General features: G+C 40.8%; 1 protein-coding gene across 1 annotated transcript; it reads right to left on the bottom strand.

The window, feature by feature from the left end:
- Positions 1-296: 296 nt before the first annotated feature.
- LOC140724966 (prostaglandin D2 receptor-like) lies at positions 297-23,144 on the bottom strand. The gene is made up of 2 exons (XM_073039839.1): positions 22,292-23,144; positions 297-3,103 (listed from the first exon to the last, which is right to left on the bottom strand). Exons 1-2 carry the CDS (start codon positions 23,057-23,059, stop codon positions 2,897-2,899), a joined length of 975 nt encoding a protein of 324 aa, XP_072895940.1. The 5' UTR covers positions 23,060-23,144; the 3' UTR covers positions 297-2,896.
- Between the last annotated feature and the right edge of the window lie 3,051 nt (positions 23,145-26,195).

Below are 26,195 nucleotides of genomic sequence, written 5' to 3'. Positions count from 1 at the left end.
ATGCTATGGATGGGGTGATGTTGAAATGAAAACTGGTTGTTGAAAGGTATCAACTACCAGCTGAAGGAAAAGCAAAGGCACATGGAACATCGCAGGAGATGGTAGTGAAAAGATAGAGATAGAAGCTGGGAAGTAATAGGTGGAACCAAATAGAGCAGATAGGTAACTGTGATGAGTTTTGGTAACTTGGTAATGGAGGGGAAGTGAGGGAAAGCAATTGAAAAGATGAAACTGGCTGGATTGGTGGAAATGACACAGAAGCAGGGGTATGGATACTGAAAACAGGGAAGAAAATGTTCAGAACTGAAATTATATTTTATTTACCAAAATGGATAATCTCACATTTCTGCCACCAATGTAACTAAACATTTTCAAAAGTGTATAGAGAATGAAACCAGATTTATTAAAATCCAGAGCAAATGTAAGATCAAACACTTCTCACATAAATATTCTGGCTTTCTTAACTGCAGCTGAAACAATCAAGAGATCACATAAAATAATTTCATGAAAAATCCACTGTTATTTTATAATTTATTGTATGTTTATTACATTGTTCATGGTTAAGTGCTATGAATTTGAAAGATGAAAACATGCAGCCAACAGTACGTTGGTCAGATTGAGGATGAAAGAAATATTAACATAAGTTAATTCTTTTGCACCCCCTAGAGGTTAACATAGGCATTAAGAGCCAGTTTTTGAAATAGGTAAATAAGGTCCGGTTTTGCAAAATAAAGCCGTTCTTTTACACCAAGTTTACATTAATTTTCTAAAATTCATAACCAAATGGTTATAATGTGTAATGTAATTATAATGTATGATGTAATTATAATTTGTTACATTGTGATATAGTTTATTCTGGATTTTATATTTGGGAACTTCAAATTTCCAAATGATTCTCAGATTGATGGTCAGAGAAATCTTATTTATGATATTGATGAGGAAATGTATCTGTGGAGATGATGATCTTTAAAATATTACAAAAAGTATTTTAAATGATTATAGTCAATTAACAGAGTCTGATTATATGAGAAGTTGATCCAGTGGTTGGACATGTTTCAGATTCAAACTGACCTTATTCAGCTCTCGTAGCACTAATATTTATATCAGCTACTTTTTTTTCAATTCGCCACTGACTACCTGTTACCAGATTACTTGTCTGGCGTCTTCCTGGATACGTCAATAACATATGCATTCAAGGTGCCCACTACTTTCTATATAAAAAATCTTGCCCCTGCACACCTCCTCTGAACTAATCCCCTCTCAACCTAAGTACATGCTGCTTCATAGTAGACATTTTGACTCTTGGAGAAAAGATACTGGCTGTCTACCTACACCTTCTATCAGGTTCTCAGCCTCTTGCTCCAGTGAAAACAACCCAGCATTGTCCAATCTCTTCTTGGGGCAGCATTCTGGTAAACTGCTTCTGCACTTTCTCTAAAGCCTCCCTGTAAAGGAGAAGCTAGAATTGATTGTAATACACCAAATTTGGCCTGAACAGTTGGAACATAACATCCTGATTCTTGAACCCAATGCCTGACTAATACAGGAAGGTATGCCATACCTTACTGTACCACCCTGTAAGCCTGTGCACCTACTTTCAGGGAGCTGTTGACTTTGCTTACCAGATCCTCTGTACATCAACGTTGTTGTGGACCCTGCCATTAACTGTGTACTCTCCCTTTACAATTGATCTTCCAAAGTGCAACACCTCACACTTGATTGGATTAAACTCTGTCAGTTTTTCATTCAAATGATCCATTTTTAATTTTTTTGTTATTTAAGGGAAACAACACGGTAATAGGCCCTTTCAGCCCGATGAGCCCACGCTGCCAATTTCACCCAATTAGCTTACTAATCTGTACATCTTTGGGATGTGGAGGAAAGGCACAAGGTCACTGACAGAACGTACAAGCTCTTTACATACAGTGGCAAGAGCAATATAAATAGCCAGCTTTGATTAGTTCTGCTTTCCTGAACAGGACACAGCTGGTCTTTGAATGATTATGTAGAAAGTTAATAACTCATCTCTTTCTACCTTAGGCCACAAACTTATCAATCACCCCTATGAGTTATTAACTTCAAATTTTCTGCATAATCACTCAAAGAGTTGAACTGCATGTGCCTGTAATGAGAGCTGTATAACTCATCTCCTTCTACCTTAGGCCACGAACTTATCAATCACCCATCTGTGGACACTTTCTGGAGGTCCAAGATCCGTATGCTCCACGACCGCTGGACTAAGTGTGTAAATGTAGGAGGGGACTATGTTGAAAAATAAATGTGCTAGGTTTTCTAAAATTGACTCCTTCTACCTTAGGCCACAAACTTATCAATCACCCCTCGTATTTTTTGTGTACACTAAATGTCTTTTGAGTCCTGTGAAAACTCCAAAGAGAATGAAATATCTACTTCAGGTGTATTATTAAGTCAGCAAACAGAACTAGACAAGTTGATGTTGGGATTTATCCAGATTTAAAGCAATTCTGACAAGTTAGAACGCAGATGAAAATTGTCCATTAAATATATTATTATTGAAATCGTATAGAGTCATACTTTAGCCAGAGACAATCATTAACAAGCATGCAAACCTTATGAATATATACATACATAGAATCATTTAATAATATAGGTTGCAACTTACGGATAGAATGTTACAACTGCATAAATTAATCTTAGTTTTTTTCTGCTCCAGTTTGAGTAGTGCCTTTCACAACTTTAAGAGCTTTAGAGTTATTGTGAATGTCTTTACCAACTTTAAAAGCAATGCCCATTTCTATGGGACGTTGTTGACTGTTCATCGTTCTTCCACTCTTGAAGAGCTTCCATTTTTATTTCAACTTGAAAAATCAAAGAAATGGCAGGGCGATAAAATAATTCCACTATCAGGTACAGTGTATTAATCTTCAACAGCAGGCACTGACTGTAAGTTCATTCTTTTGGAGGAATCTTTGAAACACACAAAAAGTAGTTTCCGGAAAACAGATGTTCTGAAAATTATGAAAACCCATGGGTCAACGATCGAATTCACCGAAGCACACTTTAGGGCAATCAAATCTTCTTCATCTTTGCCATCAGGAGCAAATGCACCAATATATGCACGAATCTAAAATATTTAAGAAGATTTATAGATTTCAGACATTCACAATATTATGCATGAAGAAATGTCTTAATGGAAATGCTATTTATCACATGTGGTAGAATAGGATTCTGGAGCATGTTAATCGAAATAACTAAACAAAATGCTCCTCGTGGTTGTAAACGCCATGGATTCCAAACATGTTTGCAGTGTTTTAGGATTAAACAATTTACTTTTAATCTTGCTAAAATGAAACAAATCTTCATTCCACAAGTGTTAAAAGGGTTTTGGTACATTGACTATTATGCATCCTAATCTCAGAACAATATTTTTCTTCCACCCTGGTGTTATATTTGTGTTTTCTTCTGTTTTATTTGAGCAGAAGTCAGCCAAGAGCTTCATCTTCTATGATACCATGATTATCCTCATCAGCTATACTTAGCTCCAGACCCCTTAATACCTTAGGTTCATAAAAATTCTGCCCTTTGTGGGCTTAATATAAACTATTAACCTGAATCAATTACTTGCTTGCAGAAAATTTTCAACTTTCTTTCATCCTTTTGCATTCAGAATTTTCAATGTCAAAAGCTATTTATGTATATAGTCAATTGAAAAATTGATTTAAAAATGCAATGAAACTGCAGTCCAGGAGTAATTCATGTTAATTAACCCATTGCAGATCACAGCAAAATTTATCAACCATGATTTTTAACCTAAACATTTTAGGTTATTCTCCTATTCTCTTATCACACAATCTAAACCAGGAAAATAAACTTTCTATGATACCAGTTGCCATGGGCTTATGCAAAAAATAGCTCTGAATTCTTTATTTTATCTTAGAATACCTTTGCTTAGATATGCTTCACTTAGCAAACTTTTATCAATTATTTCATACTGGAAAAACCAGTTTCAAACTGAAGCAATTTATTTGCTGTTTTGTTCTAGTCTGTAATATTACACTGTTAACTTATTTAAACCCACAGAGGCAGAAACATCACGCTAAGTTTTCAGGCACACTACTTACAGCTTAAAAATTCAGCTGAGACTAAGTTTACAGTGCTCCTGCCATAAATGACAAATTGTTTCTAAACTTGCAGCTCATTTTAGTTACAGGTTATGTTTAAAAACTGATCTGTCGATTTCAAAAGATTAAGGTGGATGTGAGCTAGGTAAAATACAAAGTTGTGGGGCTGGGTGTGCTTTCAATTGTAAATACCTTCTTGCACTTCAATGTTTGCGACTTGAACAGAGAATAGGAGTGGCACAAATCCTTTTGAGTGAAGGCTCGAAACAAAATAGGCCCCAGAATTTCTGAGTAAACTGGGTGTCTCATATGAGGAAACATGATGTAGCTTTAGAGAGGGTTGCAATTTACAGAAGATTTAGCAGGATTAGGCCTGGATTACAGAACATATAAGGTACATCAAGTCGTCAAGTTTATTGTCATTTAACTATATGCATGTATACCACCAAACAAGACAATGTTTCTCTGGTCCTTAGGTGTAAAGCACAGAAGTAAACATTACACACATATAGCACACAGTAACTTAGGAAAGTAAGAATTAAACGTACAATGAATTACACATAGATAGGAAAGACTAAAGGAAAGGTTGAGTGAGCTAGGGCTGTTTTTTGGAGCGACAGAGGATAAGAGGCATCTTAATAGAGGTATATAGGTTTATGAGAAGCATAGATAGAGTGGCCAGCCAGCACCTTGTTCTCTGGATGCCGATGGTGATTACCAGAGAAGATCCGTTTAAGGTGAGTGGAGGAAAGTTTAGGGGGGATGTCAAAGTTTTTTTTTTTTTTTACACAGCAAGTGCACAGTGCCTGAAATTGCACTACCAGGGGTGGTGGTAGAGGCTGATATATTAGAGAGACCATAAAAAAAAATGGCCATGAAAAAAATGGAGGGCTATGGGCTGGGTAGGAGCAAATGGTTAGATTAACCATGGAGTAGTTTGTCATAGGTTTGCACATAAATCGCCTATACTGTGCTGTACTGTTCTACTTCCTTTTATGCCTAAGTGTGAACAGTAGTTTATATAAAACTCAAACAGGAGGAAGTCTGCTATTACAGTATGTTGAGTGAAGTGATATTACATTGTAACTGTAGTGAACAAAGTTTTCATGAAAAGTGACAATTCTGGGAGAAGTGAATTCAAGAAAAATGGCATTGGTCCAAACAATTTTGTTTTGTTCAAACTAGCAACAACGACAGCAAATTATTTCATTGAACCCCCTCCGTACTTTGAAGATTTTTTGCTGAACTTCCCTGCATCTTTCTTTATTCTCTAGGCTCTGGACTGCACTTAACCAAATCCTGATGTGATCTCAGTCAAGGAGGATGCACAGTGATGTGCAAAATTGCACTATTACCGGTACAATGTACATTTAAAACAAGAACTAAGCACATCATCGGCTCATGATATTGCTGTTCTCCATATTGCTTTTGTATTTTTGATTCATATAAAATTACTCATTCCTTTTCAATTCTGACTTAAGGGTGTGAAATTAGTTTTACTGGAACAGCAATGAGTCTAAAATGATTATACATCCTGGTCACACCCAAACGGTATATTCCAATTTCTTCAGAGGAAAAATGTGACAAGTCAGATCTTATTCTTATTTATATGCATCTGGTGGGCAGTGAGATTTGTTGATATTTATATTTAATCTCAAAGCAGTATGGCAGAAGGATCTTGGAAGCGATATTGAAGATAATGAGTGGTCAAATATTTTATCAAATGAGGGTAGACATATTAGGGAAGTGAGAGGGAAATTTATTCAGCATAAGGTAGTACACAGATATTATTGTACACCAACTAGACTCTACAAAATGAGGATTGTTGATAATTATTTATGCTGGAAATGTAAAAATGAGGTGGGCACGTATTTTCACATGATTTGGGAGTGTTCTATGGTTCGTCCATTTTGGTGTAAAGTTCTTGATTTGTTGGGGAATTGGTCGGGTCCTACTCTGCCCTCGTGCCCACGGCTTTGTCTCCTGGGTGATAGGACAGTGATACCTAATGTAAACAATGACAAATTTACTATTTTAAAGGTGGGTCTCATCACTGCTGCAAGAATTATATTGCAAAACTGGAAAAAACCCAGATGTCCCACTGTGAGGGAATGGACTGAGGAAATGGTTAAGATTTCATCATATGAACACATGTTGGGAAGAATTAACAGTGAGGGAAAAGTGCAAGACGAGTGGGATCAATTTTGGTTGGTGTGTTAATTTAAACTTGAATTAGAAGTTTTTTTCTGTTTCTTAGTTTTATATGTTTTCCTGTCATGGGATGGCTGTGTAAATATGCTGTACTGTATCTGCTCTATGATATGCTGTGCTGCCTTGTAAAATAAGAATAAATAATAATAAAAATTAAAATTACAAAAAAAGATGAGGATTCATGGGAAGACCTCTTCAGCCCAATTCTCTTGAATTTCCATTCGCCCACTAATAAAGGGAAAAAATCCTGAAAACATCCAGTTCTCCTATAACAATAATTGACTTTGTTATTATCATAGAATAGCACATACTTGTTTCTTTGTTTTTCCAGTTTCATGTAAGAACATTGATCTGAAATGTTAAATTAGATAACTTAATTACTTCCTCCATAGATACTTCCTGACATGCTATGTAGTCACGGCATTCTGTATTTCAGTTTTTGCATATTAATCTTTATTTCTCTGTTTGGCTGTCCTGAAGTGGACTTAGAATTGGTGTTAAGAGAGGTATGAGAAAAAAAAAGCCACAAGAGACAGTAGATATTGATGATTAGAGAAAGAAATAAACCGCTGGACAAACCGAGCAGGTCAAGCAGCATCTGTGAAGGTAAAAGGGTGGTCAGTGGGGGCTGAGACACGGCTTCAAGCCCCTGATACAGGGTCTCAAATCAATACGTCAACATTCACAGATATTGCTCAGCCTGCTGAGTTCTTCCAGCAGTTTATCTTTTGGTAGGAGTGAATATAGTTTTCTTGCACAGTAAGAGTAGATGCCCTGACAGAAAGGCAGGTAAATTATTTGTGCAAACACAGCACATTCCATCCCTGGTTTAATTATTCAAGTCTGCATCAAATTTGGCAAGTGACAACTCATTGTACACCTTCTGCCAAGAAAGTAATTTTGTATTCATTTATTTTGAGAGTTAAACAAATTACATTATCCAGATTTTTACAATGACAGCTGAGGAACTATAATTATTAATTGATTGAATTGGTTTATCAGTAACCTTTAAAGGTGGAAGTTTTCTTCTTCTCCTCATCTAAGGTGATTGTTTTATTTAACTGCTTCCCCAGGGGCTTACTGGGCCAATAACACACACTTCCTGTGACTGAATAAATAAAACGATCATGGAAAATGTGTATTGTAAGCAAGACTGATATTTTTTGTTCATACCTCATTGCTAAGCAAACAGAGAAGGCAATTAAAAGTCACTGAAGCTTCATTAAAGGTCTATTAAAGCCAGGATTCCTAACTTTTTTATGCCATGGACCAATAACCCCTGCATTAAAGAATCTTGAATACCTTGCCATTGATTTGCAATTGTTTTTATTAGGAATATTAATCAACTTTCATAGATGATAATGAGAACATTCATGAATGGCAACAGTACTGCAGCAATGTGAACATGCATTATGTGCAGACCTCGTCTTGGCTCTAACAAGCAGATTTCTTCCTCGGTTCAAAATCAAAGTTCAAAGTAAATTTATTATCAAAGTACATATATGTCACCATGTATGTACTATGTTACGTAACCCGTAACTGGGTCACTTACCAGCAAAGATAGAGAGGTCTGTTGAAGTCTGATGGGACTATTTTTAACAGTATTTATTGATAAAAATACACAAAATAATATCAATGCAAACATGCAGATAATATACATCATCAATACTAAATCTAAAAGCGCGGGTATAATAATAATCAATAAGAAATAGCTCTATCGTTGTCTAGAGGATAATGTATTGTCCGATGGAAATATAAAAGTCACTTTAGTTCAGTCAAGCTGTAAGCTGCAGCCTTTTTGGTTGGAGAGAAAGACGGAGGTTTAACTTGCCCATTCCTTTTATGTCAATCCTTCGAGAGTAGTTGAGGGACTGATTTCTCCTTCGAGGTTAGCTAAAGCCGTGCTTCCGTGGCAAGACCCACCAATTCTGAGACAAATGGAAAAGGACGCACGTGGGCTGGTTCCACCGGCTTTCGCTGTTACAGGAGTTCTAGCATTTCTTCTGGTGCGTCTGAAGGGGCTGTTCCCACAGACCCTCTTTTATCCTGACTCACAGGGTCTCAGATGTCAATCAGGTTGGGATGATGCAATCCCTCCACCAACCCCCCCCCCCTCGGTTCATTGCCTGGGGGCTTCGATGCATCGTACAGGATTCAATACACGTCCGTCTCCAAGAGACAATAGCCGTTATCAATGGTTCCGCCTTTCGGAGGCCAGGACACATTCCAAACTCTTTGTGGATTCTGCATGTCTTTCTCTCATTTCCTGGGTCTCCTGACTCGAATCAATAGCGATCCTGCGATTCTCAAAAAGGGGGAGGGGGCCACGGGCATAACAACTACGACTGAAATTCATTTTCTTGTTGGCATTCACAGTAAAAAAAAGGGGGGGAGATAGATAGATACATGAATAAATATTGAAAACGTGAGTTGTAAAGTCCTTGAAATTGAGCCCATACATTGTGAAATCAGTTCGGAGACGGGGTGAGTGAAATTATTCAGGAGACCTACAGTTGAGGGATAATACCTGTTCCATGTGGGACCTAGGTCTCCTGTCCTTCCTTCCTGATTGCAGCAGTGAGAAGAGAGCCTGGCCCTGATGGTGGGGGTCCTTGATGATGGATTCTGCTTTCTTACGACTGTGCTCCTTGCAGCTGAGCTCAGTGGTGGGGAGGGCTTTACCTACAGCAGATTGAGCTGCATCCACTACTTTTTGAGGGCATTTTTGTTCAAGGGCATTGGTATTTCCATACCAGGCTGTGATGCAACCAGTCAGGATACTCTGCAATGAAGTTGGTCAAAGTTTAAGATGACATATCAAATCTTCGCAAACTTCTAAGAAAGTAGAGGTGCTGCTGTGCCTTTTTTGTAATGGCACTTCTGTGCTGGACTCAGGGCAGATCCTCCGAGGAATTTAATGCTACTGATCCTCTCCACCTCTGATCCCCTGATGAGGACTAGCTCATGGACCTCTGGCTTTCTCTGCCTGTCGTCAATAATCGGCTATTTGGTTTTGCTGGCATTGAGTGGGAGGTTGTTGTTCTGGCACCTTTCAGCCAGACTTTCATTCGCCCATGTCTCTATTTCCTGAGGAGACTGAGGTTCTTTAACATTTGCCGGATGATGCTGAGGATGTTCTGTGAGGCTGTGGTGGCCAGTACTATCATGTTTGCTGTTGTGTGCTGGGGCAGCAGGCTGAGGGTAGCAGACACCAACAGAATCAACAAACTCATTCGTAAGGCCAGTGATGTTGTGGGGGTGGAACTGGACTCACTGACGGTGGTGTCTGAAAAGAGGATGCTGTCCAAGTTGCATGTCATCTTGGACAATGACTCCCATCCACTCCATAATGTACTGGTTAGGCACAGGAGTACATTCAGCCAGAGACTCATTCCACCGAGATGCAACACAGAGCGTCATAGGAAGTCATTCCTACCTGTGGCCATCAAACTTTACAACTCCTCCCTTGGAGTGTCAGACACCCTGAGCCAATAGGCTGGTCCTGGACTTATTTACACTTGGCATGATTAACATTATTATTTAATTATTTATGGTTTTATATTGCTATATTTCTTCTCTATTCTTGGTGTGGCTGTAATGAAACCCAGTTTCCCTCGGGATCAATAAAGTATGTCTGTCTGTCTGTCTGTCTGACATATTCTGATTTGTCACCACCTTTGATTCAGCCAACAACAAATGTGTTATCAGAAAACTTAATATGGCATTGGAGCTGTACTTAGCCTCACAGTCGTAAGTATAAAGTGAGTCGAGCTGTCCTATTCCAATTACAAATGTTCAATTAGATTGTCTGTATTATCATTGTAAACATACCCTGAATAGCTGCATTGCAACTTTAAAGTTCCTTCCAGGTGAGCTGCAATGGTTAACAGTTAGTATTTGACTATAATTTTTTTTCAAAGTACTGATTTGTTCTGTCTGAGAATTCTCTTCTATTACACCAAATATTTATGTACCTCCCTCCTTCGGATTATTTTCACAAGATGCAATTTCCTCCATGCTTTCGATAGAGCATACTTGGACTTGGTATGTTTCAAAGTGGTGACTTTTATTCACATGGGAACGTTTCTCAACAGCAGAGTATAATCAGCAATGTATCAGGGAGGAACTGACACCTTTTGAGGTAACTGCACTATCATTTTACTCCATTTCCTGGACGAGAGTCTCTGTGGTAAATCCTTTCACCACAAGTACTTTATATCCACTGGCAACTTCTGTCCCTAACTACTGCCTAAAAATAATACAATTTGTTATTGTTGGTTTGTTTTCAACTATTTGCTCCAGTTGAACTCAAAGGTAATACTTCATAGCATAACTAGACAAGTGATATAATAAACTTTTTACACAAGCACACATTCTCACAAAAATAGATCATGCACTCGTTGCAATATATGCCCTTCTTGGGTTAAGCATTAAAGTCGATTTAAAGTCTTGAGATAGTGTCTAAAATGTCCTATTTTACTTATTCTTGGATTGTGGTCACACCTCAAAATTCTAATGTATATTAACCACCCCTATTGATCTGAATAGGTTACTAAGCCAGTTGAGAGTTATCCATATTGTTTTGGGACTGGATTCTCAAATGGATCAGAATGACTAAATGTCTCAATCTCCTTGTTCAATTTTTTTAGCTAATCAGTATTTTGAAGTAATTTATGACTGAAACCATTTAGAGAGCCAGCTGGCATCCTTGGACCTCTTTGTTCTGCTTACATACAACAGATTGTCTCAATTTCTCTATCTTCTAGTTTTGTTACACCCTTCCTGTACTTTGTTTCGATCGTAATTCCCCTTTTGACATTCTTTCTGCACTGCTTCCCTTACTTCAGATGCTTCTGTTTCAACCCTTTCCAGAAAGCCTGGACAACACTGCTCATGGGGCATTAATCTGGGTTCTTCTGGGGGAAAGCTACTTCCTCTTGTACAGATCCTACCTTCATCAGAACTGGTTCCAGTTTCTGAGAAACTCCGCCTTGCAACGTCTCTCTGACAGGTATTCAGTTGGTCTATTCTCCCATTCCTATAACCTCCTTGGCGTGTGACACTATGAATAATCCTGAGAAGACTACCTTTGAGATCTTTTAAAAAAAATTATTCCCAAACTCTTCAAAATAAGTTTACAGAATCTCAGATCTATTCCAGCCAACGATATTTACAGTATCTGAGCCAACTTAATTGTAAATTCCATCTTCTACTTGGCACTTGATCACATGATTTTCCATCTCTTGGCCATCCAGTTTTTTTAGTCTGGTTTTGAACTGCAGCGTGATATCAGATGCATGTGCCACTAATTTCTTCAGAATGGACTGACTGAATGCACAAATAATCTTACCTCTGATGAGAAAGTAAAAAAATTCAATAAACTGTAATAATCCTCAGTCAAATGTAGTTAAAATAACATTAAATCAAAGGTTCCTCCCTGCTCCTCCATGCTTATAAAACAGCAACTGTTTCGGATAGATTGAAATGTGTTTGTAATGCACCTAATCGGAGATACTAGACCTCCTATTAGGGAACGAGACAGAGCAGGTGACAGAAGTTTGTGTAGGGGAACATTTTGCATCTAATGATCATAATGCCATTAATTTCAAGGTAACTATGGAGAAGGATAGGTCTGGTCCTTGGATTAAGAACCTAAATTCGAGGAAGGTTCATTGGGATGGTATCAGAAAAGATCTGGCAAGTGTAGATTAAGACTGGTCATTCTCTGGCAAAGGCATACTTGACAGGTGGGATGACTTAAAAAATGAAATTTTGAGAGTACAGCTTCTGTATATTCCTGTCAGAGTTAAAAGGCGAGGACAACAGATTTAGGGAATCTTGGTTTTTGAGAGATATAGAGGCCTGGTTAAGCAGAAGAAGGAGGTGCATAGCAGGTATAGACAGGAAGGAGCAAATGAGGTACTTGAGGAATGCAAGAAATGCAAGAGAACATTTAAGAAGGAAATCAGGAGGGTTTAAAATAAAAGGGATGTGGTTGTTCCAGTAGACAAAGTGAACGAGAATCTCAAGGGCTTCTATAGATTAGGTATGCCCAATGACTTGGCTTCCACAGCAGCCTGTGGCTATGAATTCCACAGATTCACCACTCTGTGGCTAAAGAACTTCCCCCTCATCTCAGTTCTAAAAGGGAGCTTCTTTATTCTGAGAATGTCCTCTGGTCTTAGATTCTCCCACCATAGGAAGCATCCTCTGCACATCCACTTTATTGAGGCCTTTCAACATTCAATAGGTTTCAATGAGGTCATTCTTCATTCTTCAAAACTCCAGTGAGAACAGGCCCAGAGCCATCAAACATTCCTCAGGTGTTAAGTTTTTCAATTCCAGAATCATTTTCATAAACTTCCATTGTGCCCTCACCAATATCGTTACATCCTTTCTTAGATAAGAGGCCCAGAACTGTTCACAATACTCCAAGTGAGGCCTTGCCAGTGCTTTATAAAGCATCAACATTGCTTTTATATTTTAATCTTCTTGAAATGAATGCTAACCTTTGCTTTCCTCACCACAAACTCAAAATGCAAACTAACCTTTAGAGAATCCTGAACAAGGATTTCCAGGTGCCCTTGTACACCTCAGATTTTTAAATTTTCTCTCCATTTAGAAAATAGTCAACCATTTAATTTCTTCTACCAAAGTGCATGACCATACATTTCCCAGCACTATATTCCATCTGCCATTTCTTTGCCCATTCGCCTAATCTGTCTAAGGCCTTCTGTAACCTCTCTCGACTTCCTCAAACCACCAGCTCCTCCCTCCACCTAGCTTCATATCATCTGCAAACTTTGCAACAAAGCAATCAATTCCATCATTCAAATCATTGATGTATAACGCAAAAAGAATCGGTCCCCACACAGACCCCTGTGGAACACTACTTGTCACCAGTAGCCAACCAGAAAAGGCACCCTTTGTTCCCACTCTTTGCCTCCTGCCAGTCAGCCACTGCTTTATCCATGCTCGAATCTCTCCTGCAATGCCATGGGCTTCTAGCTTGTTAAGCAGCCTCTTGTGTGGCACCTTATCAAAGGCTTTCTGAAAATCCAAGTACACAACATCCACTGATTCTCCTTTGTCTATCCTGCTTGTTATCCCTTCAAAGATTTTCAACAGATTTTTCAAGCAAGATTTTCACTTGAGGAAACCATGCTGAATACGACTTATTTTATCACGTGCCTCCAAGTATCCTGAGACCTCATCCTTAATAATCAACATCAACATCTTCCCAACCACTGAGGTCAGGCTAACTGGCCTTTCTTCTGCCTCTCTCCCTTCCTGAAGAGTGAAAAACTATCTAGCCAATTTACACAAAGATGTGTTTTCATAATGATGTTAATGAAAATAGAGGACTCAGCCAAGATGAATAATGATCATGACATGTACTCTTAACAATGTTTTTGCTTAACATCAACAACATATTTCTCATTAAATGTATTGACAGTTGGGTGGGGCATGTGAAGAAGATTAGTAGACATCTCACTTGATAAAGGCTACTTGAATTTTGGCAAGTTCTGTATAAATCAAGCACATGTTGTCATTAGTAATCATCAGGAATGGTGAATGGAGTCATAGAACTTAAATAGAAAGTTTATTTTATTATTGTGAATTATATTAATGATTTTAATACCTGCTTTTGAGAAGTAACACATGCATGGGTTTTATGTCAACCAATCACTCTGAGTGAGTTAGCAAACTTCTGACACATCCAAAGGTTATGATTATGTCAACACAGATTTAGAACATATTAATGATACAATTATTTCTGACGAGATCTGGAAGTAATTGCTGTTCGCTGTTTTTCTCATACTTCATTAAACTACAGGTATTGAAGTTGCTTGGAAGTAAATTTAACTTTCTTAATTTTAAGTAGGTATCTTATTCCAGTCACAGAAGGATGTTAATAATTAATCTAAAGCCTTTGAGCGTTTCAGGAAGAAAATGACAATAAAATGTAAAAGGTGATACAGTGACTCTGAAGAATTTGAATATTCATGAGGCATAATAAAAGATCCCGCGTTTAAAATTTACCTGTAGGACATCAGCTGATACAATGGGCTGATGGTCTAACCCTGCAAAACTTTGTTTTTTGGCCACAAGGTGGGTAGACCTCAGGAATCATTGAAGTGCTACCTTTTTGACCTCTTGCCTTTTAGTGAGTGAATGTGGTACCTGGTGGCTTTCATACTACTGTTGGGAGCAGTGTCTCCCAACCTGTACCTTGGCGGTTGCCTCCCCGGTGAGTGAGTGGCTCAGGCTGTGCAGAGGTTTTGAAATGCACATACATCGGTGAATAGGTATGGAGAATGGTGGAAAAGATCTGTGCTGAGAAGGAGTTCTTTGGAGATAATGGGGAAGAATGGAGTTCAAAGTCTTGCATTGATAGGGCGTAGAAGGGCGGGAGATAATGATACATTTTCTGGCAAATTTCTAGAGATGTTTGGTGGAGAACATTCCAACTGATTGCATCATCGACTGGTATGGAGCGATCATTGCACAAGATCTGTAAAAAACTGCCGACGGTTGAAAACTTAGCCAGCTCCGTCATGGGCACCAGTCTTACCAGTTTCGAAAACATCTTCAAAAGGTGAAACCTCAAAAATGCGGCATCCATTATTCAGGCCATCCTTCATCTAGGACATACACTCTTCTCATTGCTGTCACTGGGGAGGTACAGGAGCCTGACGACACACACTCAGTGTTTTAGGGACAGCTTCTTCCCCTCCACCATCAGATTTCTGCATTTCTGAACGGACAATGAACTACACCATGAATGCTACCTCACTATTTTTGCTCGCTTTCCGTATTATATTGCATATTGTAATGTACAGTTTAAAAAAATGCATTACACTATTCAGTTGCCGCCAAAAAACAAATTTTACGACAACAGATTTTTCACCTGGCACCTTCCACCCTCCCCTACCTTCTTTATAGGGCCCCTGCCCCCTCCTTCTTCAGTCCTGACGAAGGGTCTCGGCCCGAAAAGTTGACTGCTCGTTTCAACGGATGCTGCCCGACCTGCTGAGTTCATCGAGCTTTTGTACGTGTAAAATTTTACGATGTATGCAAGTGATAGTAAAAGGATTCTGATTTTAAAAGAGGAGGCAAGATTAACATGGTGCCTATCACAATAGGTCGACGTGGATCGACGTCATTGACTCTTCACCTGGCATTGGATCACCCAGACATTACTTCATGACGGGCACGGAACCCACTGAGGAGTGGACGGAGGGGGACAAAAGTGAGACCCTTGCTAAGGACAGAACATTCTGCCTCAGAGAGGGGAAGGTCAGAGGGGATGGTGAAGACATGGCAAGGGTTGGGGCTGGAGTCAGAAGAGAGTAAAGAGTGGGAGGTCTCAGGAGGGAGGTGGGGTTGGGTTGTTCGGGGAGAGCGGGCTGAGGGGAGGATGAGGGATCAGAGGAATGGAGGGGGATGAGGGGTGGAGGGAAGGTTGGGAGTCACGGGGAGGATGGGGGTAGTAGAGGAATAAGATGAGCGGTAGGACCCAGCGGCAGTAATAACGGTCCCGGTCAGGATCTCAGTCCGAGCTGGATTTGGAGCTGGGGGTGTCGGAGCCTGTGGTCTGCAGGGCGCCAGAACTGAGGTCTGAGTCAAAAGCGAGTGAGTCCATGGCCCGCCGAGTCCATGCCACCTCACCTACCTCCCCACCAGCTTCCGGATCCAGCATATTATCCTCCGAAACTTCCGCCACCTTCAGCGGGACCCCACTACTAGCACATCTTGCCCTCTTTACCCCTCTCCACTTTCTGCAGGGATCGTTCCCTCCGCGACTTCCTGGTCCACATGTCCCTCCCCACTGATCTCCCACCTGGCACTAATCCCTGCAAGCGTAAGCGCTACTCCTGTCCCTACACCTCCTCTCTTACCACCATTCAGGGCCCCAAACAGTCCTTCCAGGTGAGGCCACACTTCACTTGTGAGTCTGTTGGGGTCATCAATTGCATCCAGTGCTCCCGGTGCGAGACCCGACGCAGATTGGGGGGACCGCTAAGTCGAGCACCTCCGCTCTGTCCGCCACAACAGACAGGATCTCCCGGTTACCAACCACTTCAACTCTGCTTCACATTCCCATTCGGATATGCCCATACATGGACTCCTCTACTGCCATGATGAGGCCAAACAGTTTGGAGGAGCAACACCTCATATACCGTCTGGGTAGTCTCCAGCCCCTTGGTATGAACATTGAATTCTCCAACTTCTGGTAATTCCCTCCCCCTCCCTTCCCCCATCCCAGTTTCACTCTGCCTCCTGCTCCAGCTGCCTATTACCTCTCTCATGATTCTGCCTTCTTCTACTACACATAGTGCTTTCCCCTTACATTCCTTCTTCACCTCTCCTGCCTATCCCCTCCCTGCTTCCCCTCCCCATCCTTTATACGGCCCCTGCCCCTTCCCTCTTCAGTCCTGATGAAGGGTCTCGGTCCGAAACGTTGACTGCTCATTTCCACAGATGCTGCCCGACCTGCTGAGTTCCTCCAGCTTGTTGTACGTGTTGCCCTTCATATGACAAGCCAATCAATCCTGGAAACATTTTCGTGAACATCCTTTGAACCATCTCCAGTTTCAGCACATTCTTTCTAAGATAAGGGGGCCAAAACTGCTCACAATACTCTAAGTGAGGCCTTGCTGGTGCTTTATAAAGACTCACATTACATCCTTGCTTGTATATTCTAGTCCTCTTGAAAGGATTGCTAACATTGCATTTACCTTCCTCACCACAGACTCAACCTGCAAATTAACCTTTACAGAATCCTGCACAAGGACACCTAAGTCCCTTGTGCCTCAGTTTTTTTGTATTTTCTCTCCATTTAGAAAATAGTCAACCCTTTCATTTCTTCTACCAAAGTGCATGACCATACATTTCCCAACACTGTATTCCACCTGCCACTTCTTTGCTTATTCTCCTAATCTGTCCAAGGCCTCTGTAGCCTCTCTACTTCCTCAAAACAACCTGCACCTATCTTCATAGCATCTGCAAACTTTGCAACAAAACCATCAATTCCATCATCCAAATCACTGACATGTAACGTAAAAAGAATTTGTCCCAACACAGACCCCTGTGGAACACCACTAGTCACCACAAGCCAACCCAAAAAGGTTCCCTTTATTCCCACAGTTTGCCTCCTGCCTATCCACCACTGCTTTATCCATGCTAGAATCTTTCCTGGAATACCATGGGTTCGTAACTTGTTAAGCAACCTCATGTGTGGCACCTTGTAAAAGGCCTTCTAAAAGTCCAAGCATATATCATCAACCGATTCTCCTTTGTCAATCCTGCTTGTTATTTCTTCAAAGACTTCCAACAGATTTGTCAGGCAAGATTGTCTCTTGAGGAAGCTGTGCTGACTACAGCCTATATTATCATGTGCCTCCAAGAACCCTGAGACCTTATCCTTAATAATCAACTCCAACATCTTCCCAACCACTGAGGTCAGACTAGTTGGCCTATGATTTTCTTTCTTTTGCTTTTCTCCCTTCTTGAAGAATGGGTTGACATTCGTAATTTTCCATTTTTCGAGAACCATTGCAGAATCTGGTGAAAGATCATTACTAATGCCTCCACGGTCTCTTCAGCCACCACTTTCAGAATCCTGGGGTGTACACCATCTGGTCCAAATGACTTACTGTATTTATCTCTAGACATCTCAATTTCCTAAGAACCTTCTCCCTAGTTATGGTAACTTCACAGTCTTCATACCCCCTGACACCTGGAACTTCCACCATACTGCTCGTGTCTTCCACAGTGAAGACTGATGCAAAATAATTATTCAGTTCATCTGCCATTTCGTTCTCCAGCATCATTTTCCAGCAGTTTGATTTCCATGCTTTTTTAGATTTTATGCGTCTGAAGAAACTTTTGGTATCTTCTTTAATATTATTGGCTAGCTTACTTTTGTACTCCATTTTTACCTTCTTAATGACTCTTTTAGTTGCCTTCTGTTGGTTTTTAAAAGCTTCCCAATCCTCTAACTTTTTGCTAATTTTTGTTCTATTATATGCACTCTTTAATGTTGGTTTTGACTTCTCCTATTAGCCACATTTGTGTCATCTTTCCTTTAGAATACTTCCTCCAATTTGGCATGTATATATCCTGATCTTTCTGAATTCCTGCCATTGCTGCTCTGCCATCATCCCTGCCAGTGTTCTTTTCCTGTCAATTCAGGCCAACTCCTCTCTCAGGGCTCTGTAATTCCCTTTACTCCACTGTAATACTGATACACCTGACCTTAACTTCTCCTTCTCAAATTGCAGGGTGAATTTGATTATATAATGATCACTTACCCTAAGGGTTCTTTTACCTTAAGCTTTCTAATCAATTCTGGCTCATTGCAATCCAATCCAGAATAGACGATCCCCTAGTGGGCTCAACCACAAGCTGCTCTAAAAAGTCATCTCGTGGGCATTCTAGAAATTCTCATTTGTGGGCATTCTAGCAATTCCCCCTTTTGGAATACAGCACCAACCTGCTTGTCCCAAATACCTGCATATTGAAGGCCCCTATGACTATTGCAACCTTGCCCTTTTGGCAAGCATTTTCTATCTCCCATTGTAATTTGTAGGCCACATCCTTACTATTGTTTGAGGGTCTGTATATAACTCCCATCAGGGTCATTTTACCCTTGCAGTTCCTTAGCACTATCTAATAATTTGATTTCAATTTTTACCAACAGAGCAACGCCACCCCCTCTGCTTTCCTGCCTATTCTTTTGATACAATGTGTAGCCTTGGACATTAAGCTTCTGGCTATAGTCATCTTTCAACCATGATTCTATGATGCCTACAACATCATACCTGCCAATCTGCAACTGTGCTAAAAGTGCAGCTACCTCATTCCATATACTGCACCTGCATTCAAAAATAACACCTTCAGTCCTGTATTCACCCATTTCAATTTTGTCCGCTTTTTATGTTACAAGTTAACCTGTTGACTGCAATTTTGCCCTATCAACAGCCTCTCCTCACTACACGTTGTTTTAAACCAACTACCTCATGTTGAAATTATCATCCGCCTTTCCTACGATACTTCTTGCATTGAAATATATGCAGCTCAGGGCACCAGTCACACCATGCTCGACCTTTTGATTCCTGACACTAAGGTCTTACTGACACCTATCACCACAAACTGTCCACTAACTGTTCTGGCAATCTGGTTCCCATCCCCTGCAAATCTAGTTTAAACCCCACTGTACAGCATTAACAAACCTTCCCACTAGGATATTAGTTCCCCTCCAGTTCAGGTGCAAACCATCCCTTCTGTACAGGTCCCACCTCCCCTGGAAGAGAGCCCAATGATCCAACAATCTTATGCCCTCTCTCCGACACCAACTCCTTAGCCACGTATTAAACTGTATAATCTTCCTAGTTCTGGCCCCACTAGCTCGAGATCCTGAGATCACAACCCTGGAGGTCCTGCCCTTACCTTAGCACCTAATTCCCTGAACTCCCTATGGAGAACCTCGTCACTAGTCCTACCCATGTCATTGGTACCTCCATGGACCATGACTTCTGGCTGCTCATCCTAACACTTAAGAATGCCCAGGACTTGATCCGAGATATCCTGGACCCTGGCACCCGGGAGGCAAAATGCCATCCGGGAATCTCGTTCTCGCCCACAGAACCTCCCGTCTGTTCCCCTAACAAATTCCCTATCACCACAGCTTGTCTCTTCTCTCCCTTTCTTTCTGATCAGAGAGGCAGACTCAATGTCAGAGCCCCGACCACTGTGACTTTCCATTGTTAGATCATCTCCCTCGACGGTATCCAAACTGATATATCTGTCGTCGACGATGGCCACAGGGGTATGCTGCTGTATACCGGCTCCTTAACTCCTTTCCCCTTCCTTCCTTTAATTTGCTCTTGCTAATTAATCCCAAACATCGACTGGGAGGAGTACAGATGTTGCTTGCGTCAAAGGTGTGTGCAGATTCAATGCAGTACCAATGATTAGATTCCTTGCTTTGACTAACACTACGATGTAGCAAGAGGTATTCATACTTGGATAGCGAGGAATGAGTCAGATTTATTTTCACTGAAATGGTTCAGGTGTTTTCAGTCTATTTTTTAAATGTCAGAGTTCGCCGCTTGGACATTCGAGTCAAAATGTGTCATTGTAGTTTGGATCGATTTTTGTTTCTGATTTCCAAATCGCAGTTAAGATGGTGTTAAAATGCGTCTATTTCGCAACTATACTTTCACTAATGAAAATAATGTATAATTCTGGAATAATTAGTTAACGTTTCTATTCTGTAAATAAGAAAATCTGCTATTGAATTTGGAGTTAAGGTACAAAACTGCCGATACATTATTCCCCAGTCAGAAATCATGTGAATTCTTCAGTACTTTACCCCCAACTTTTATTCCAATGGCTCCAAAACCTTTATTAAGAAATTCTGGAGACACAAGTGACTGCAGATGCTGGATTCTGGGGATGGAAACAAACTGCTGGAGCAACTCAGCGGTCCGAGCACTATCAGTGGGACGAAAGGAATTTTCAACATTTCGCGTCGGGTTTCTGGAAATTTTAATTCCTCTGTGCAAACGCTAAATTTGACTTTGGAATATTTGGTTCTAACGCATTAAGTAAATTCTTTCTATCAAAAAGTGTTTACCACAAATTCCAAATGACCGGAAAACAAGAGCTCCCGTTTATACAGTGCATTTTTTCACAAATATTAAGAACAGAAATTTTCAATCAGTTCATTACACGGCACCAGCAAAGTGATGGGTAAAGTGCATTTGGAGATTTTGTATAAATATTGAAACCCAGAAAATAAATTTTTATTGTATTAGTCATTCGCGCTAATCTGTCTGATTGGAGAAGGTTTCACTTGCCTTATTACGTTTGGTTAATGGATTAGCTTGAAGTCGTTTACATTTTAAGCATATACAAAGAAAATCTGAAGTTTATGACATTTAGTGTTAATAAAGTTGACAGGTGCTACTCATTTAACTGAGAATTTCTTCCTTTAAATCTTCGTCCATCTCCCGCTTAAAAATTATGGAATGTATTTTTAATCTTTTCGAACAAAGCGAACCAGACCATATCAAATTATGCCTTAATTGTTTTGGACTTTGTCCACTTATCTGAAATCTGTCTGCGTTGGTTACTCTTATTTACTTTTCAATTACTGGAAAAGATTTCCCCCAGTTCACCTTATCAGAACCTTTTTGAAATTCATCATTCAACCTTCATTTAATTCCGTTTAAATAAGGACAATTTTCATTTCTCTGGGGTCTTAGGATAATTTAAATTTCATTGCTAGTAAATCCATCCTTCCTTGACACCTTTAACAAAGTATTTCAAATACTTCGATATACTTCAGCTTAGCTCTAACCAATGTATTAATATAATTAAGTTTTAACCTCTTTATATGTTTCATCCATACCAAACAAGCTGCGTACCTATTTGACGCATTTCAACTTGTCCTGTCACTTGCAAACAGTGACCTACGCACCTTTTCAACTTTTCAGCATTTAGCTGAAGCTGCCTTTCTTTGCGCGCCAAAATGCACCACTTTGATTTTCACTCAGCTCATTTCGCCAGTTTGGCGCCATGCTGTATGGACAAGTTACATGAGGGGCTGCGCGTTTATAGCCCAGCGGCGGCGGTTGGTGCAGTATGGACAAGGACAAAAGAGAAGTTCTCAAGTCTTCCTGCCTCTTGCTGCATTTGTAAGCTTGGAGGCCGGTCAAATATTGCAGTTAAGCCTGTTCCAGCTATTAACATGACGCTATACTAAATATATCCGCTACAACAGAAAGTCAAGGGATCTTCTGCAAACCGCAGAACTGCTACTGAAGAAACACGGGCTTGCTTGTATTGAATGTATTACTTTCGTTTTACCCACGTTTTGTAAACTAGAAGGGGGAGGTGAGAGGCGATGGTGGGCTGGTGGGAGGGCAGGAGAGACGGGTTCGTAAGTGTGACTGGAAGGGGCAACTTACCGTGAGAGGCAGAGAACAGATGAGGAAAATAACGTTCATGAGAACCAACAGGACGAGGTTGTCCAGCTCCTGGTGGCGTTCGAAGGGCTTCACGCGGCTGCTGCCCAGTTCCTTGTGCCTGCGGTACATCCTGGTTAAATTTACGGCCACGGAACTATTGCACAGCAGCACGGCGGCGATGAGGATCGCCAGGAGAGTCGCGTAAAGCACGGAGAAGAACAAGGACTCATTGTTGTCATTGGTCATGTTGAAGAAGCACCAGGTCCCCGGGCAGTACTGCTTGATGCTGCCCAGTCCTAACAAGGGCATCAAACAAATGAACAGACTGCAGAAATACACAGCGGGGAAAATGATGACCACCCGGCGCTTGGTGAAGTACTTCTGATACAAGAAAGGGTGACTTATAGATAGCCAGCACTCCAGTGCCATGGCAAACAGGAAAAACATCGAGGCCAAGCCGAAGAAGGATGTGGCGACAGAGAAGTAGAGACACAGGCTGTTCTGGTCCGCCAGGGCTGTCAAAGTGCGGTTGGTAGCGTAGGACACGAACACTATTGGGCTAATCAGGCACTTTCCCAGTAGATCAGTCACCACCAGCTCAGTGACGAGAATGTAGAAGACAGACACCTGCCCCTTGCTCTCCCTCCTGTGCTTCCAGAGTATCGCCAGCGCGATTATATTGCCGATCAGCCCCGCGGTGAACAGGAGAAGGCTGCTCTTTACACTGCTACCTTTCTGCACGCTGCTGAAGTTGCCACAATTCGACATCCTTTACACCGACTTCCTCGTCGTCCGGCGATGTTCACGCCCAGGAAATTAAGAGCCAGTGCCCACCGAAGTCTGACTCGAGCTGCAGCTGTAGCAGTGTCTCGGAGACGGAGTGAGCGCTGCCCAGCCTCGGCTGCTCTGGAGTCCAACTTTGCTTCCAGTGGTAAGCGCCTCCGCTTTGGGAACAAACAATCGCTCCAGGGTAGTTTAAAGCTGCAATGCTAGTTCTCAGCCAAAATTAACACCAGCAGAATGCTCTGGGACGTTGCTTTTTAAAGTCAGAGCGCTCTGCTTGATGTGAACGCGTTCCTCATACTTACTGGAGCGAATGAACTGGCCTGAAAGCCACATTCACTTTAGCAATGCTGCAGCTGCCGGATGAAGTGCAGGGTTACCCACCTTTAAAACAGACCTTGCGCAGTGGGACATTCGTGAGATATCAGTTCATCCATTTGATTGGTTCATTGTTTCTTCCAAGAATCTCATGCTATAAAATTAGACGATTTCCACATCCGCATTCGTTACATTTCAACTATAGATGACCCAAGCATTGTACTATCCCGAATTACACTGCTCCCCCAATTTACAGAATTGTCTCCTGTATTTCATTACTGTCCGCACTGAAACGTTAGTACAGTACTGTATTCGTAAGCATAGGAGCGCAATTGAAGCTAACATGAAAATGCTGAGAGATTTTTCAGTAGCGCTGCGTTCACATGACCCTTCGCATTGTCAATGATCTCTCCCATCCGTCTAACAACCTCTTTGAACCCCTAACATTAGGCAGAAAGTGCCGCAGCATTAGAGCAAGGACTGTCAGTGCGGGAAAGAGCTTCTTTGTCCACAACCCAGGCCGCGAAACAACTGAATTCCTTGCCATTACCAAGGTCTCAAAACATATGAAGCGCCAGGAGCTTTATATTGTTTACTCTTCAACTTGTATCGTAAATGGATCTTTTTTTATGAGTTAAGTTGTCTGTAGTAGTATTACAGTGTTGTGTGTGAGTTATACGTACAACGTTGTGCGCCTTGGCCCGGAGGCCATATATATTTATACGGTTGAATGATAATAAACTTGAACTTGAAAACACTCAGCTGATCAGTAGCATCTATGGACAGAGAAAGAGAATGAAGACTTCAAGCCTACCTGAAATACTCTGTCCTCTTTTCACGGATGCGCCTTGACCCTTTGAGCGGTTCCAGCATTTAAAAAAAAAAATTGTTTCGGATGTTCAACATGTACAGTTTTTTGATTTACCGTATTGTTTCTCAAGATCACGCATCACCCACCAACTTCCAAATAACTTAACTTCGGTATGTAGAAGAATACTTATAATATCAGTCCGAATATAAACAATTTCAAATAATTTGGTTACAAAATTATTACTACATTTCAAAATAGTTATAAAGTAACCAGAATACGAAATATGCTACGTTAACCACTTGTGAGACTTCTACGTTACGATTTGTTGTTCGTTAGGCGGGGGGACAAAATGAATTTATGGCTGACTCTCAGAATGCTGCATGTTCGTGACTGATGAAAAACGGCGATCGGGGCAAATCCATGCATGTGTCAAAGTTAACCTTAAATATACCAAAGGGATCAGAATTGACTGCGTGAACTTTTAAAATGTATTCATGTTTAGCTACCCAGCGAGGTTGTGCACTAAAACCTGGCATTTGCAAAATATGACGAAAAGTGTGACCCACCCATCAGGACCAATTTGATCACCAACTGCAAAAACACTCCCTGGTATGTGCAGAATGAAAACGAACCCAGATCTGTTGCAAAAGTGAAGATGCACTTCCACCTCTCGCCAAAACAGACAAAAGAAAAATACTGGAGATGCTAAAACAAAGAGGGTGAGTCACACAGCAGAGACGTTGGACTTTCTGCCCTTCAGATCCACGCTGGCATCTACAATAAACCTATTTGCTACATTAGAATTGCATCCTTCTACCCCTTGCTTGTTTTAATCTAAATCTCTCTTAAACATTATGAATTTGTCTGTTTCCATTCTCTCCTCTGGCAATGCATTCCGGTTGTTAGCCACCCTGCATGTAAGAATAAGTTGCTTCTAAGCTCTCCTTTAAAAGCAACAAACCTATGCTCTCCTGAATTTGATTTTGGCCATATGGCTTACAATGCACAATCTTACAAGCTTCTATCGCTGAGCTTCCTTTGCTCTGTGGAAAACAAGTCCGCACTATCTAATTTCTCCTCTGTGATTAAACGCCTCCAGTCCAGGAAGCATCCTGCTGAATTTGAGCGCCCTTGAGGATTATAAACAAGCCAGAAAAAGAATTCAGAAAGGGAATTAGGAAAGCCAGAAGTGGCCATGAAAAGCCCTTGATAAGTAGGATTAAAGAGAGCACCAAGAGCAAGAGGGTAACTAGGGAGAGTGTAGGGCCACTCAAAAATAAAGGGGGGAACAACTGCTTAGATATGGAGGATGTGCTGAGGTTCTTAATGAATACTTTACGTCAGTATTTACCAAGGGAAAAGAAGTGTGGAGGGTAGGGAGATCAGTGTCAGTCGTATTAACAGGCAAGGGGATTTTGAAGCAAAAGAGGTGCTGAGGGCGGTTGATAATGGTAGAGCAGTGGATGTCGCCTATGTGGATTTCAGTAAGGCATTTGACAAGTTCCCTCATGGGAGGCTAATCCAGAAGGTTAAGCTGCGTAGGATCCATGGTGAATTGGCCATTTGGATTCAGAACTGGCTTGCCCATAGAAGACAAAGGATAATGGTCGAAGAAACTTAGTATGTTACTTACTTTAACTAAACACAAAAAATTCTCTGTAACGTGCAATTTTTTGGAAAATGATTGCATGGAAATCTAAAATTTGCTCTTTCTCCTGACCCACTAATGCAGATGACAAAACATACACATCTAAAACAAAATTTGTATAAAAATCTAGGCTGCGTAAGACACAGAACTGTAGAACAATGAGATTCATTTTCTTCTGGGCATACACAGCTAATCTAAGAAATATAATAGAATCAATGAAAGACTGCGCCTAACAGGATATATAAATAAGCCAACAAACTGCAAATACAAAAGAAAAAAATAAATAGTAGTAATAAATATATGTGCAATAAATAGCAAGAACAAGAAATAAAGAGTCCTTGAAA

This window comes from Hemitrygon akajei, chromosome 3 (assembly GCF_048418815.1).
Source record: "Hemitrygon akajei chromosome 3, sHemAka1.3, whole genome shotgun sequence".
Classification (NCBI taxonomy): domain Eukaryota; kingdom Metazoa; phylum Chordata; class Chondrichthyes; order Myliobatiformes; family Dasyatidae; genus Hemitrygon; species Hemitrygon akajei.
Note: the sequence above shows the minus strand (reverse complement) of the source record. Positions and strands in the feature narration are given on the sequence as shown.

Coding starts and splice junctions, on each gene's coding strand:
- LOC140724966 (XM_073039839.1), bottom strand. CDS start 23,059: ATGTCGAATTGTGGCAACTTCAGCAGCGTGCAGAAAGGTAGCAGTGTA. Junction 3,104..22,291: donor TCTGTTCTCTGCCTCTCACG/GTAAGTTGCCCC, acceptor TAAATATTTTAG/ATTCGTGCATATATTGGTGC.